The sequence below is a fragment of the Mus musculus genome, chromosome 6 (genome assembly GCF_000001635.26).
Source record: "Mus musculus strain C57BL/6J chromosome 6, GRCm38.p6 C57BL/6J".
Classification (NCBI taxonomy): Eukaryota; Metazoa; Chordata; class Mammalia; order Rodentia; family Muridae; genus Mus; species Mus musculus.
Window position 1 is genome coordinate 137357382 of NC_000072.6, and position 14624 is coordinate 137372005.

Consider the following 14624-nt stretch of genomic DNA (forward strand, 5'->3'; position numbering starts at 1 on the left):
AGGTCAATGTGTCACGGAAACGTCATGACATGTCCCAACACCCAGTGTGAGAGGCTTCTTTATGCACATGTGCAACTTTCTGAAGAATGGAGCCTTTCACTGAGCACAGTAGGCGGCCGACTGTCTTTCTACAGCTGTTCTCAAAGACAAGGGTATTTTTGAGCTTCATTTACAAAACATAAATATCATATTGTTGTTTCCATCTTCTTCTGAGTCTAAATAGCAGGAGTGAATAACTGAGCACCCAACTCATGCACTGGTGCCCGGTTATCTCCGAGAAATAAAGATCAACGAGACAAATGCCCCAGTTTTGCTCTCCCTCCGACAGAGAACCTGACATGCTTCCTCCTTATGAATCGCTTTGAGATGCTTTAAATATGCGTTTGAAGGTCGAGAGATCCAGGGGCAAAGGAGAAAGGACATGGGAAATGACTTGTGCTTCTTGAGTAAGGACAGTCAGTCTGTTACCAGAGTTGAAAAGTTCAGCATCTAGAGGGATCTGTCCCAAGAGGTCTTGATACGGATTGTAAGATCACAAGACACCGATTTCGCAGTGCGAAACATCCACAGTGAGGGAAGGGAAACTTTACCCTGAAGGGACACCTAAGTAGGACTGCAGAAGCAGAGAATGCTTGAGGCAGGAGGATGCTGCTGAGTTTTAGTTGTCGGCTGAGTTCTTTAAAATTGTGATGGAACAGTTTTGGTAGAGACACTAGGATGGCAAACGGTGAAGGGTTCTGAGTGACAGCCTAAAACAGCTAGCTCAGCTTAGCACTCGGGAAGAAGTGCAAGTCTTTCTTTCTCCTTTCTGTCTGCCTTTCACGGCCAGAGTTGTGATTGGTTGGACACTTAGGACAGACCCAGCTATGCCACATAGTTTCCAACCTTCGTGCCATATAGCTGTCTCCATCTGTCTTCATTACTATGACAAAGACATCTGTGGCTGGTTCAGATACAAAGGAATGGAGTGTAGTTCCATGTTCAGATGGAAAGAAGCATCTAATAAGAGTCTCATGCTGTTCTATAATATTGCATTTTTAAAAAGCCAATGCGGATGGCAGTATGAGAGAGGGGGAGGGGAGGCAGCCTCACTCCAGAGCCACAGTTCTCAACCCGCAGGTCATGACCCCGTTGGTGGTAAGACCACCCTTTCTTAGGGGTCACATATCAGATCTCCCGTGAATCAGATGTTTATATTACAACTCACACCAGTAGCAGAGTTACAGTTATGAAAGTAGCAATGGAGATGATTTTATGGTTGGTGGTCACCGCAACTTGAGGAACTGTGCTAAAAGGGCACAGCATTAGGAAGGGTGAGAACCACTGCTCTACAGCAAGGTGCTCTTAAAAGTCACAGGAGAGGGCGTGCCTACGCCTTTGAGGAAAAGCCAAGACCTCTCGCTAAGCATCCGAAGCCACGCCCCAAGCTGCCACAGTGCCAATCACTGGAGTTTCAGGACAGCTTCCATTCAAACCATGGCTTGAGTCGTTGTGAAAAGAAGCATTGACCTTGCCCTCTAAACTAGGAAGTCTGGAGTGTAGTTCATTTATCTGTGTTCTAGAGAGCAAATGACATCGTAATTAAAACACTGTTATTTTCCTGCATAGTCCTGTTGTTCTTATATATACCGCCTTACCAAGAGACTATTATTTTACATGTTATTCTTCATAATCAGTAAGCAGTCTTTTGAAATTGTGTTTCTTTGCGTGGCGGGGTATTTATGGGGGAGTGGTATATGCACGTGAATTCAGGTGACTGTAGGGGCCAGAGGAAGGCATCAGATCTGTGCGAGCCGAAGGTGGAGGAGGTTGTGAGCAGCCTGATGTGGGTGCTGGGAATCAAACTCCTCTGCAAGAGCAGCATGTGGTTTCTTAACAGCTGGGCTGTCTCTCCAGCCACCAACTTGGCATTTTAAAGAGGAGAGAAGAGCTGGGCCTGATGGCGTATGCCTTTAGTCCCAGCAATCAGGAGGCAGCGGCAGGTGGATCACTGTGAGTTGAAGGCTTGCTTAGTTCAAGGCCTGCTTGGTCTACAAAGAAAGTTCCAGACAGCCAGTGATATACAGAGAAATCCTATCTTGGAGAGAAGGGGTGTGAGGAAGAGAGACAGAGACAGAGAGAGAGACTCAGAGAGACAGAGAGTAGATTAAGACTAGTTCCAAGGCCGGGCCCTGTTAGCATAGTCAAAAGCCAGAGACTAGGGAGGTCACAGACCATGTAGGGAACCTACTATTTCTTCTAAATGTTAGGATCGGACCTCTCTTCTGAATTGAAGTGCACACATTTGACTCCTTACCTAGCACCTGCATTTGGATGTGCATTAAGCCGTACCAAAGTAACACTATGGGTCATCCTCTTTCTTCCCTCACCGTATCTGCCTGCACAGCCTGCTGGTTATGACAGTGAAGTGAGTGTGTATCTGCGTGTGTCTGTGTGTGTGCGCGCACACGTGCATGCACACGCACCAGTCAACTCACTGGGCTTAGCGGACTATGCCTTCTTAGTCTTTCTCAGACCCCAATTGCCATCATCTTTCCTAAATCACTTCATCATCCCCACCCCCCGTCTCTGCCTATTGTCATCCAGGCGTTCATGCTGTAGTCAGAAATGTTTCCCTTCTCATGGACAGTTCAAGAAAGTGGGCTTCAAATCCAGTCCACTCTGATACAATTTCAAACCCCTCCCCCGTAAGAATTTTAGTAACTTAGTGGCCACCCTCATTCGCGCTGACTCCTCTCCCTTCCGGTGCCAGCTTCCTCTCAGGCCGTTTCTATGCCCTACCATGCTAGTGTGAAGGAGGACAGCCTTCTTAGTGGATCCTGAAGCTTCCGGATCACACCCAGGATCTGGGAGTCCCACAGACTGGGAGCCCAGGAGAGAGAAACACGCACTGATTAAAACGCCATCTTCAAACACAAGATTAGGCATTTCCAGGTTCACAGTGGCCTTCGCTCCGTCTCCATCTGTGTTTCCATTGGCTGCCTGCCCCTTCTTCTTCCCAGCATCACACTGTCTTGCTGGCTCCTCTTTCCACGGCTTTCTTATCTCTTTGTCTCTGATTTCTCCCCGCACTTTCTGGAATAAAGCCATCTGTTTTTATGAGCAGAATTCCAGTTTTGCTGTGTCTGATTCTGCTCATTTGCCCAGCTACTTCACTTCAGATCTTCAGAGGGAAGGTGTCCTGCTTTATCAACTGGTCATTTTCCTCAGGAGAGTTGTGGAGCGAACAGTCTGTGTAGGGAAATGCACTTTTGCTTTACAGTGGTAATATAGCTGGTTTCTCCTTTATAACCTAAAGGTAGACTACACTTGTCTTATCATTAGTCTCCAACCTCTTAAAACTTTTGTTTTAAACTAAAATATAATTACAATATCTCCTTCCTCCAGCTCTTCTTAATTCTATGGCATATATATATATATATATATTACCTATTAGGTTAATTATATATGAATAAGTATGTAATAAGTATGTAATAAGTATGTAAGAATAACATGGGAGTTCATCTGGCACTGCTTATAAGTATATGATTTTTAGGGGTGACTACTTGGTAGATAACCACCTAGGGCTCTCATCCCTGGGAAACACTAATTCTCTTTTTCTCAGCATGCAGCTCTTCATCTGGAATGGGGCCCCAGTATTTCTTTTTTGTTTGTTTGTTTGTTTTTCGAGACAGGGTTTCTCTGTGTAGCCCTGGCTGCCCTGGAACTCACTTTGTAGACCAGGCTGGCCTCGAACTCAGAAATCCGCCTGCCTCTGCCTTCCAAGTGCTGGGATTAAAGGCGTGCACCTCCATTGCCCGGCTTGTATATTTTCACTTTGGGGTGTCAACTGGTATTAGAGTTGGTTAGGTCTTGTTAGGCAGTCATATTGTCGAGATTTCATGGATGTTACACCTCGGTCATATGTAGAACTCACAATGTCACAATGGCAGACTTCTTGGTCCTCTAACTTAGGATCTTTGCCATCTGTCTTCCATGAGGTTTTCTGAGCCTACCCTGATGTGACCATGTGATGAGGCACAGCAATGACCTGCATGGCAAGATGTCCCTAAAGGTGCCTCGGCAGTAACTAACAGCTGTCCAGCTGGACGAAAGGCCCACTAAGTAGGAGGGAAATCACACCTAGTTCTGGAAACAGCCAACTACCCATGGCCAGTTAGGTCAGGATTCTTAGGTAATAACCTATGACTACTTTACTAAACCAGCACATTTCCTAACTGAATTTTAAATGCTGATCCTGACATCACAGACAAGTGTGGCTCCCACCCCCACCAAAGAAGCTGCTCTTTGCAGCAGGTGAAGTCCATTACTGTCTGAAAGTAAACACTGCGAAAAGGCTTTGACGTACCGCCCTCCGTTCCCTTTAACGCCACATCCCCCACCCGGGAATCCTGGGAACATTTTAAAGAGTCCTAGTGGTGATGGACAGAAGAGACTATAGTCCATCAAAGGTCTCACACACTGCTGTGGATCTAAGCATCTTAAAAGGAAGCCATTAAAGGACAGAACCACAGAATGTCCGTAAGCAAGCACAGAATGTCCCTAAGCAAGCACAGAATGTCCCTAAGCAAGCACAGAATGTCCCTAAGCAAGCACAGAATGTCCCTAAGCAAGCACAGAATGTCCCTAAGCAAGCATGTGGTGGTCTTGGGCAGCAGACTACTCTCTCTCCAGAATTTATTTAACTGATATCATCATTAGAAAGATACATCACGGCTGTAGGGAAGTCTAACTAAACTCGGACTTTCTGACTTAAGAGCTCTGGACTACCATCTTACACGTATCTTCTAGCGACTGAATCAGCATCCTCCCCCAAGCATTTTCACAAGAGGAAGCCGTTTCCAAACTTCACCCAGAAAAGGCGAAATCAGCCTATCAACACCATTCTCCTCTCACGGCACACTGAGCTAGAAGAGAGTCACAGGCCTAGAACTTACCCATGGCCTACTAAGAGCATATGGATTTTATGCCCCCCATCCCCCGCCCCAGGGCTGAGAATCCACCTCCTCCCTCCAATCAATCATCGGCTAAGCACAGTTCCCGGGTTTCCAGATTTCTCAGCGCTGTTAGTATTAACACGGTTTCCATGGTTACCCCACTCAAACAGGTGAGCTCAGGCTGTCACAGTGCTAAGGGCAAAAGAAATGACTTTGTTCATGATGTCACAGAAGCATAGCTCCAGTGAGTGGGTAAAGGGACTGATAGAATTACTGGTTCATATGTTATCCTTAGCATTTGCAGCCTATAAAAATGCAGCTTCTAAAATGTACACAGTCTAAAGAAAAACAGTTAGGAAATACATTAGAAATGTATTAGCAGCAGCAGAGTAAATGTGCCTGCCACCAAGCCTGAGGACCTGAGTCCAATCCCTCTGACCTACAAGGTCAGACTTTTTGCAAGTTCTCTTGTTAGCTCTACTCAAATGCTGTGGCATGCACACACACACACACACACACACACACACACACACACACACACACACACACACACATAATACTCACATTAAGGATCTAGCATCTCTGACTCTTCTTACCTGAGACAACAAAGGCCAAGAGGATGTCCAACCTTTGACATTTTAATATGACATTGTCATCTATAAATACATTGAGCTGAATTAATTCACAGACAACTCAAGGTTGAACACACCTGGGAAGAATTAAAAAGAGAAAAAAGCTAAGGAGCAGATTTGAATTCAACTCTGTTAATCTTCAAAGTTCCTTCTATTTTCGTATCATACTTTCCAGTGATCTGTCAAGCATAAGCTAGAGGAAGCAAGCATGGTCAGGGCTGAGGGAGTTCCCCAACACCTCTGCACGGTTGTGACAGGCAGTACTGGGGAAGCCATTCTTTCTTCGGGTCCTTACAGCCTGAGGACAAAGGCATCATAGTGACAGCTATTTGATAAGCTTTCGTAATGAACATTTTTACATACAATCTTTCTTTTACTCCTTAAAGCAGTCAACAGGCACAAGGATTATTATCTCCAGTTAATACACTGAACTAAAATAATCTGTTTACATCCATAGCACAAGGCTGGGAGTCAGGGACTCTGTGTTTATATTCCTGCTCTGCAATTTATTACCTATGAACATTCAGGGATGTCAAAGGATCTCTGAACTTCATTTTTGTGATTTCTAAAATAACTTGATTTCTTATAACTCATGGATGTGTGTGTGTGTGTGTGTGTGTGTGTGTGTGTGTGTGTGTGTGTGTATCTATGTGTGTGGACAGTTCTACAGCATCCAAACACAATACATAATGAATAGTAACTAAATCCCATTATCCACCGTGCATTAAGAATATCATAAGAAATGACATTTTCTTATCAAGCCACTGTGCAGGTAGGAATGGAATGACAACGTATTGCACCGAACAGTGTAGCGAATATTTCCTGATATTGTGGAGATCTAGCTAGCACTTCTAAGGAAAGAACTCAACCTAGCATTTTCAAAATGAACAACAAACAAAAAAGACTGCCGCAGTATTGGCCAAGATGCAACAGGACATGGAGGAAAAACATAATACCCATGTACCCAGTCTTATAGTTTCATAAGTAACTTTGATGCGTTTTCTCATTGAGCCCTTTATTTGGGACAGTGAACTACTTACCAGGGCCTGTGACTGGTCTCTGGCCAATCTGATTCTTTATCCCGTGCCCCATGGCCTTGTAGTAAGGTGTTCTACCCTATCTCTGGTAGTTCATTCCTCCCAGGATTAGTTCTGGAGCAGTTACAGGCTCCCGTATTCCCATTTCTAACTACAGCCAAACCTCAGATCCCAGCTGCTGCCCCAGGAGTGGATCTTTAGCATACGGCCCAAGAGACAGGAGGAGATGTGAGTCTAGACTTGGTTGTCTGATTTCATCCAATGAGGTCTCTTCTCTTGAGAGGAGAGAATGGCAATGAGCAGTTATTGAGGGAGGGTGTCCCTTTTCCTCAGTGGTGTAACTACTGGCAGGTTCTCCTTGCTCCAGTAAATAGCCTCGTGCCTCTCTTTTTCTTAACCTCAGTGGCTCCACACAATGCCAGGCCACACAAGTAGACGGGAGGTTTGCTGAGAAGTGTGCCGGGGAGAGAGGAAGGTACTAAAAGGAGAGGCCTGGGGCTGAGAACTACTAAAAGTCACTATATAAATGCACGAGACAATTAAAAACTCCTTTAAAACCTGCCCTGTAAAGGACACTGGGGTGAAAACCTCGCCCCTGAGTTAAGCAATACTGGGGGCATCCTGCTCAAAAAACAAAAAACAACAACAAAAAAAAAACCCACAAAAAACAATCTTTCTTAAAAATAGTTTTTGTAGTCACCACATAAATTAGGAATAGTTTCTGTCCCTTCTTGCTCTTAGCAGAGAGTTCATGCCTGGAGCATGCAGCCAGCCCCTTCTGCTGAACATAGATCCCAGGACAAGCTGGGGCGAAAGGACCAGGAAGAAGGCAGCAGCCGAGACAAGGCTCCTTCTAGGCTCCATGCCTAGCTCTCACTTGGCCCAGTGCCTGTCCTCATTAGTCCCAGCAACATGAATCTGATTAGACACTGTGGCTTATTTTTGGCAACCTGGGAGTGCACAGGCTAGGACTTATTCTCTTAGCTGCTACGATCATCGCCAAAGCTGCCGTTGGCATTTGGAAGATTACTCTCTTTTCTGGAAGATTCTGTTGTCTGTGAAGCATTGTGACACATTAGACATCAACTCAAACACAGATCGCGTCCCCTTGCTACCCCCCCCACCCATATCGTTGCAGCCACCCCGGTTCCCGGCTGGTGCAAAAATTCTTAATGACTTTGATGTTTGTAAACTTAATGTTTTCTGAGTGAGTGAACCAGCTTCTATAATCAATGAGACACACAAAAGCCAGATTTGAATGTTATTAAATATTCAGTTCTCGGCTTGTCTACAGTTTGGTTAACAGTACATTTTTCATTGCTATGTGCTAATAATTTTTTTGTGTGAAAGAGATTAATAATAATAATAAAATTATTTTATCTTCCCCAAATAAAACTGAGCCATTGAGCTAATACCCACTGTAAATCCATATATATATATATATATATATATATATATATATATATATATGAAAAATGTTTACTAGTAAGACTAATTATTCTAGGTCACCAAGATACAAAACTTCTGAGATTCCAAAGTATATATTACATTTAAAAACTATTATGGAAAAGGTAGCATATCTTGTCAAACTTTTCAGTAAGTTAAAACTAAAATGTTTTTCTTCTCATTGGTCATCGGTTGGTTTGGAGATTTATCTATAACCAGAGTGTCTGATTCACTAGGTATTTCATGAACTGCCATGGAAATCCCCAAATGTCATCTCGTTCTGAGTCCACTCTGTGTTTGAATCCTTGGTTTTCTTCTCATAGCTGGGCCCTCCCTGTCCCAGGCATTTCTTCTTGCTGCTTCAGGCCACTAGGGGACAGATCTCAGGTTCTTCTTCCCAGCAAGGGAAAGACAGGCTGAGATTAGTCACCAAATGCAGCTGCTTGCACAGCTGCCTGGTTGGGGACAGCAACATTTAGGATCAGGAAGTAGACTCAGTAGACACAGAGGTTGGATGCTTCTGCGCTAGCCTCCTGCCAGTGGTGTTAAGTCAGCTGTGCACAGACCCATCCTTCAAATGAGCACTACCACCACCACCCAACAGTTGTGCGCATTCCACCGAGGGACCAAGGATCCATCAGGCAAGAGATTCAATGCCCTGTGTGTGCAAAGGAATTAGGCACCCACAAAGCAAGAGTTTCCTGTCTCACATCTGAGGGTGAGGGATAATATGGGTAACCAGTTTAGAATTCATGCACAGAAACTATTTTCTATTACCAACATTACCACATACACCAGGACGAACCCAGCACCTATCAGGCTCTGATCCTGGAGCTGTAGATAAGTTACAGCTCCTGGCCTGGGATGATGGACGGCACCTAACAACCAGTATTGATTAAAATACCACAAACACAATACTGGCCTACTTAATGAGGAGACACAATTAATATCTTCAATGCCAGATATCCTGTATAAGTACTAATGCCCAATAAACAATGAGTCCAAAAGAACATAAAAGTATTGGTCCATTTGTAGGACTCTATACTCTCTTCTAGGGCTTTGAGTATATTCCATGTTTAATTTAGTTGCTGAAAACATGTACCATACAAAAATAAACAAACAAATTAAGCTTCAAGGATGTCCACATGTGGTTCAGGTTATCAGCAAGCCTTTGATGTATGGTGTGACAAATTGAGTGTCTAGAAACAACTCAAGGAAACAATAATAGGTATTCTATACAAAAAGGGAGTTTGTGTTTTGAACTTATGACCTTGGGAAAATACTCTTTCTGAGTAAAGAGTAAAATCTTTCTGAGCCTCAACTATAAACAGATTGAGAGCAACTGTATTTCTCTCATGACAAGCATCTTGCATGCAGTGACGTCATTTGTAGATGGCCTCTGTAGTGCTGACTATGGTACCTACACTGAATAGGTGGTTAGCTCCTTGGAGTACTTCTGTGCATCTGCTGTAGAAGAGAAATCTGAGGCTCATGGCAGCGAGATAACATACAGCTCACCAGTGTGTGGAAAATCAAAGCCGTAGGTTCTAGGAAGCACATGAGTCTTGGTTGCAACCAGAAATGAATTGTTTCTGCCCTTGGAGTCTACACAGAATCGAGAATAGACATTTAGGACAACTACACAAATGATTTTTCAAAGATAGTTTATATATCTTTTAAAAGCCTTCTTTTATTTTTGTGTGTGCAACACACATGCATGTGTGTGTCCATGTCTATGTGCGTGTACATGTGTGCAACTGTGTATGGGTGCCCAAAAAGCCATAATAGGACTTCAGATCTCATAGAACTGCAGTTACAGGCAGTTGTGGGTGTTGGGAACAGAATTCCAGTTCCTACAATAGAGCAGCAAATGGTTTTCTACTGAGCTGTGTCTCCTGAGACATTTCTCGGGGTAGTAATGTGTGTGTGTGTGTGTGTGTGTGTGTGTGTGTGTGTGTGTGTGTGTGTGTGTTTGTGTGTGTGCATGTGTGTGTGTTACTTGGGACTGAATCTAGTTTCATGCATACAAGCTAAGTACTCTACCAACTGAGCTATATCTCTAGCCCCTAAACTTATCTGAGTATTTGAAGGAAGGATTTTAAGCACCCATGGCTCTTTGTTATGGTCAGTTCTTCATCTTACCATGGCTTCTCTTCTGAAGAGCTGGCTAAACTGTAATGAAGAGAACCGTCACAGGATTCTGTCCTGACAGCTTCCCCACTTTCAGGACTGACAGGCAAGCAAGAGAAAGGAAATAATTACCTTGAAATAACTTCCTCTAGAATAGTGTTTGCTCAAACACTTCTCCCACTTACCAGAACATGGGGTTTCTCTGGAAATTAGCTTTGACAGTGACTTCATTTGTCATCTGTTCATCCATTTGATGTGCATTGTGTGATTTTCACATTAAATACTCCACAAGCTGGAGACAGATTCTTCAATGGAATATCAAGCGCTCATTGTAAAGCTCTAAGATCATTTTTCATGAGATGGGCAAACTGACATCTGGTGTGTGACTAAAATACTCATTGCTACCATAGGTAACCATGTTCACTATGAGTGTTAGTTTTAGAAAACTTATCTTAGCATGATCTTATTGCCCATCACCTGATTCTGCCTCTTGTCTTTCTCTTGTACAGATTGTTACGACGTTCCACGTGGCTGTGCAAGATGACAACAATATCGTTGTGTCTTTAGAAGCTTCTGATATAGTCAGCCCAGCATCTGTGTATGTTGTGAGGGTAGCTGGCGAATCAAAAAACTATTTCTTCGAATTTGAGGAATTTAACAGCACATTGCCTCCTCCTGTGGTCTTTAAGGCCACATATCACGGTCTTTATTACATAATCACTCTGGTGGTAGTCAACGGGAATGTGGTCACCAAACCATCCAGATCAATCACCGTGTTGACAAGTAAGTGTCTCCTGATGTCATTCTCTGTGCTCCTTCCCTGAGTGTGTCCTCACAAGGCTCTAGCTGAGGCAGAGTCTACCAGAGAGGCAGCGCACTTGGCTTGGTGTCCAATGACATAGCTGTACACCTGCCATTATATTAAGAAAACAGCCTTTTACCCATTTGATCGTATTCAGTATTCAATGACAATATACCTTGAAACTGAATGATAATTTCAGTTTTATGACTGGACCATGTATACTTTTCCAACAAAATTTAAATGCATGATCCTGGATGTTACGTCTCGTTCCGGAACTTATATTCCCAGGTGAAGCAACTGGTTTTTGTGACAGTGAGTTTGTATTCATAGTAAGCCCACTTGACTCTAATTGTACATTCTTAGCTGGTGCTGGTACACACACACACATATATATATATATACACACACAGGGTGGGGGAGAGAGAGAGAGAACAGAAAGGTAAAATAAAATACAGAGTTGGTGCTGATATTGGGAAGGCTTCAGCAATGGTCTTACCTGCAGGTGACTTTTACCGTGTTCTCTGACTTGACCATCACATCGTAAGGTAACATGTTCTCCAGTATAAGGAAGAGTGACCTCTGCAGGACACCAGTCAGTCATCAGAACAACTGAACACTTCATCCAAGTTCTTTTTGTACATGTTCTTCAGTGTGAGCTTTTCAGTGGCTGCCATCATTAAACCATCAGTTCTGTGTGACCACTGTGGACATGATTAGGGAAAAGGACAATGTGTCAGTTTCTGTTGGGATAAAAAGAAGGAATCAGGAGGATGAACCAAGAAGCAGTATTTTAACCCGACTTTCAAAAATTAATTAAAGTCTCATTGGCAGAATCCCAGGGTCATTATTAAATTCTGAAAAATTAACAATGGCACAGGCCCAAGAACTGCAAGGCTAATGGAGCTAAAGGAGAGAACTGGAGATTAATTTAATTAAAGGGAAATCTCACCTTGTAAAATCCTGTCTTATATTCCAGGAAAAAAAAAAACAAGGTGAATCTGGACTGAGCCTCCAGTGGTAGCTGTAGGTGCGTACCCACAACTCCTCCAAGTCACCACTTTGCCTCACAAGGCTCCATCAGTCCAGAAACACCTGGCTGAGGACTCAGTGGTTGTTCCATATAACTTACATTGAGCAAGAACAAGGGAAAGTTGGGAGGGCAGAGACCAACTCATGACGCAAAAGAGGATGGAGAGATATGAGACCCTGTTCTGTCCCAACCGTTAGTAGCAAGCATGAAGCCAGGCCAAAGAAGTAATATTGGAAGCTCAGCTTGGCTGACAGTTAGTTATTGAAGTAATTTGAAGGCCTCTGTGGTCAGTCACATCTGTAATCCCAGCATCCCCGCCTTGGGACAGGAAGGCAGGAGAGGAAGGGTTTCAGTTTTATTCTCTATTGTGTATCAAATTCAAGGCTAACCTGGGCTCCATGAGATCTTGTCTCTTAAGAAGAAAGACAAAAGAAGCAGCAGAGAGGAAGGAAGTTAGACACACAAAAGAGGCACAGAATGGGGTACAGAGAGACATCCTATATAGTTATGTAGATGTAGAGGTGTGAAGACTAGAGAATTATCTTGGCTGTCTTCGGGAACACTAGTCATCCTAATTTTGGGACAGGGCCACTTGTTGGCTTGGAGCTTGCCTATTCAACTAGACAGGTTAGAGAGCAAACCCTGGGGCAGGAGGGACCAACCTTCTCTACCTCATTAGCATTGGGACTGCAAGTGTGCACTTGGGTTTTTACTTTTACATTCATTTATTGTCTTTGTCTCTGTCTCTGTCTCTGTCTCTCTGTCTCTGTCTCTGTCTCTGTCTCTGTCTCTGTCTCTCTCTCTCTCTCTCTCTCTCTCTCTCTCTCTCTCTGTGTGTATGTGTGTGTGTGTCTGTACGCACATGCACATATGAAGATGTACATTCCAAGGTCAGAGGACAACCTGCAAAGATATATTTTCCCCTGTCTCCTTTATGTGAGTTCTAGGGATTAAATCAATTCTTCAGGCTTGTCAGCAGGGACCTTTACCCTCTGAGTCATCAAGTCAGCTTTTTAATACGGATTCTAGGGATCAAGCAATGATGGAACCCCCTTCTCCGCCCTCATAGTGCTGTGTCCTATTTTAACATCTGAAGTGCACGATCTCAGATTCCAGAAGAGGTGATAAGTCGGGAGTGTGAGAATCAGTCTAACGGTGAGACTGTTTTGGCCTCAGACTTGGAGCAGCATCAGGAGGTATATATTTGGGCATATATTATGACAGAGGGGAATTTAATAACCTGGTGACTAAGGCTAGATTTGAGCCTGAAAACTCCCATTTTTAATGAGCTTTATACACCACCATCTTCCTGTTTTAAAGTTTTAACTTTCTAAAGCATTTGCTGTTTTTGCTTGAGGGACTGATGCACCACTCTTGAGGGTAAAAGGACCTTTGTTGCAGGTGTCAGTCACGTGCTGGAGCCTGTCCCCAGGAAGTGAGCCGTGACAGAGCGGGAGGCCCGGGACATAGCTCTGATTTTTTTTTTTGATACAGTTGTGAGTCTTGTGCTCTCAGAGAAAGTTGAAAATAAGGCACAGAATAAACTGAGCACAGCACACTCACATGGTCAGTTCCGAAGCACCCCGCAACCCTGTGCTCTGACGCCTGGTTAATATTTAATTGACAAAGATGCTTCTGTATAATGGAGCATTTCAGGAGGAAAAAGCAGCTTTGGCAGGAAAAAAAACCCATAAAACCTGGCAATAGCTGCTTAGGATCTGAATAATGTTAGATCCATGCAATCCGTTCCTGTGTCAGGCAAGACCTAGAAGTGGTGGCTATCAAAGAGTTGCACAAGGCACATGGAAAAAGCCCATGGGCAGGCAGATTATCCACCTATCTCTATTAGGAATATAAATATTTTATTTATTTAATCCTATTTATTAGACATATTCTCTGTCATAGCCAAGCTACCAGAAAAATAATGACACATAAAGATACATTTTACCTGGCATGGCCAGACTGGTGAAACAGCGCTTGCTGACAGGTGCTCCAAAAATAACTCAGAATAGTTGGCCAGAAACACAGTGAAAGACTTTAAGTGCCCAGCAGGTGAATTGAGACTTTATGTGGTCCAGAATGAAGACAGATCAAAGAAATGACACACGAGATGATTCGGCTGGGGAAGTCTCTTGTAGCAGAGCCCCGGGCTGAAAGATGCTGAATCTTGCTTAGACAATGGGCAAATTACCAAGCATTGATGCAGAGTCGTGGTTCAAAGGCTGAGCATACTGTCAAAGACATCTGGATGTCACCTGTGTAGCCTTAAGCAGATGTGACTCCCCTCTATGTCTCAGTGCTCAGATCTGTCACTCATTCTGGGAGCTAGCAACCACTTTTCCATACAGCTCTGGATAACATAGACATGAAACTCTACAGGCCACGGGCTCTGTACTGTAGTGACTTAACTTGGCTGTTGCCACAAGTAACATGATCACCAGCTAGTAGGGCGTTGCTCTCATATTGCCTTATAGATACAGAAATTTGAACATCAAATCATTTTCCTTTTTTTTCAAATCATTTTTCTTTTTTTTCAAATCATTTTCATATGTCAAGAGTTACTGTTTCTCTGATCCTCATCAACCCATTAAAAAAATAAAATCTCACCAT

The 14624-nt window shown here is 43.5% G+C and overlaps 1 protein-coding gene across 3 annotated transcripts in view; it reads left to right on the forward strand.

The window, feature by feature from the left end:
• Ptpro (protein tyrosine phosphatase, receptor type, O) overlaps positions 1-14624 on the forward strand; it is a 212336-nt gene that overhangs the window by 105083 nt on the left and 92629 nt on the right. For all 3 annotated transcript variants that reach the window (NM_011216.3, NM_001164401.1, XM_030255238.1), the window contains exon 2: positions 10692-10965. In NM_011216.3, the coding sequence (NP_035346.3) occupies positions 10692-10965 (274 nt within the window). The remainder of the gene's footprint in view (positions 1-10691; positions 10966-14624) is intronic.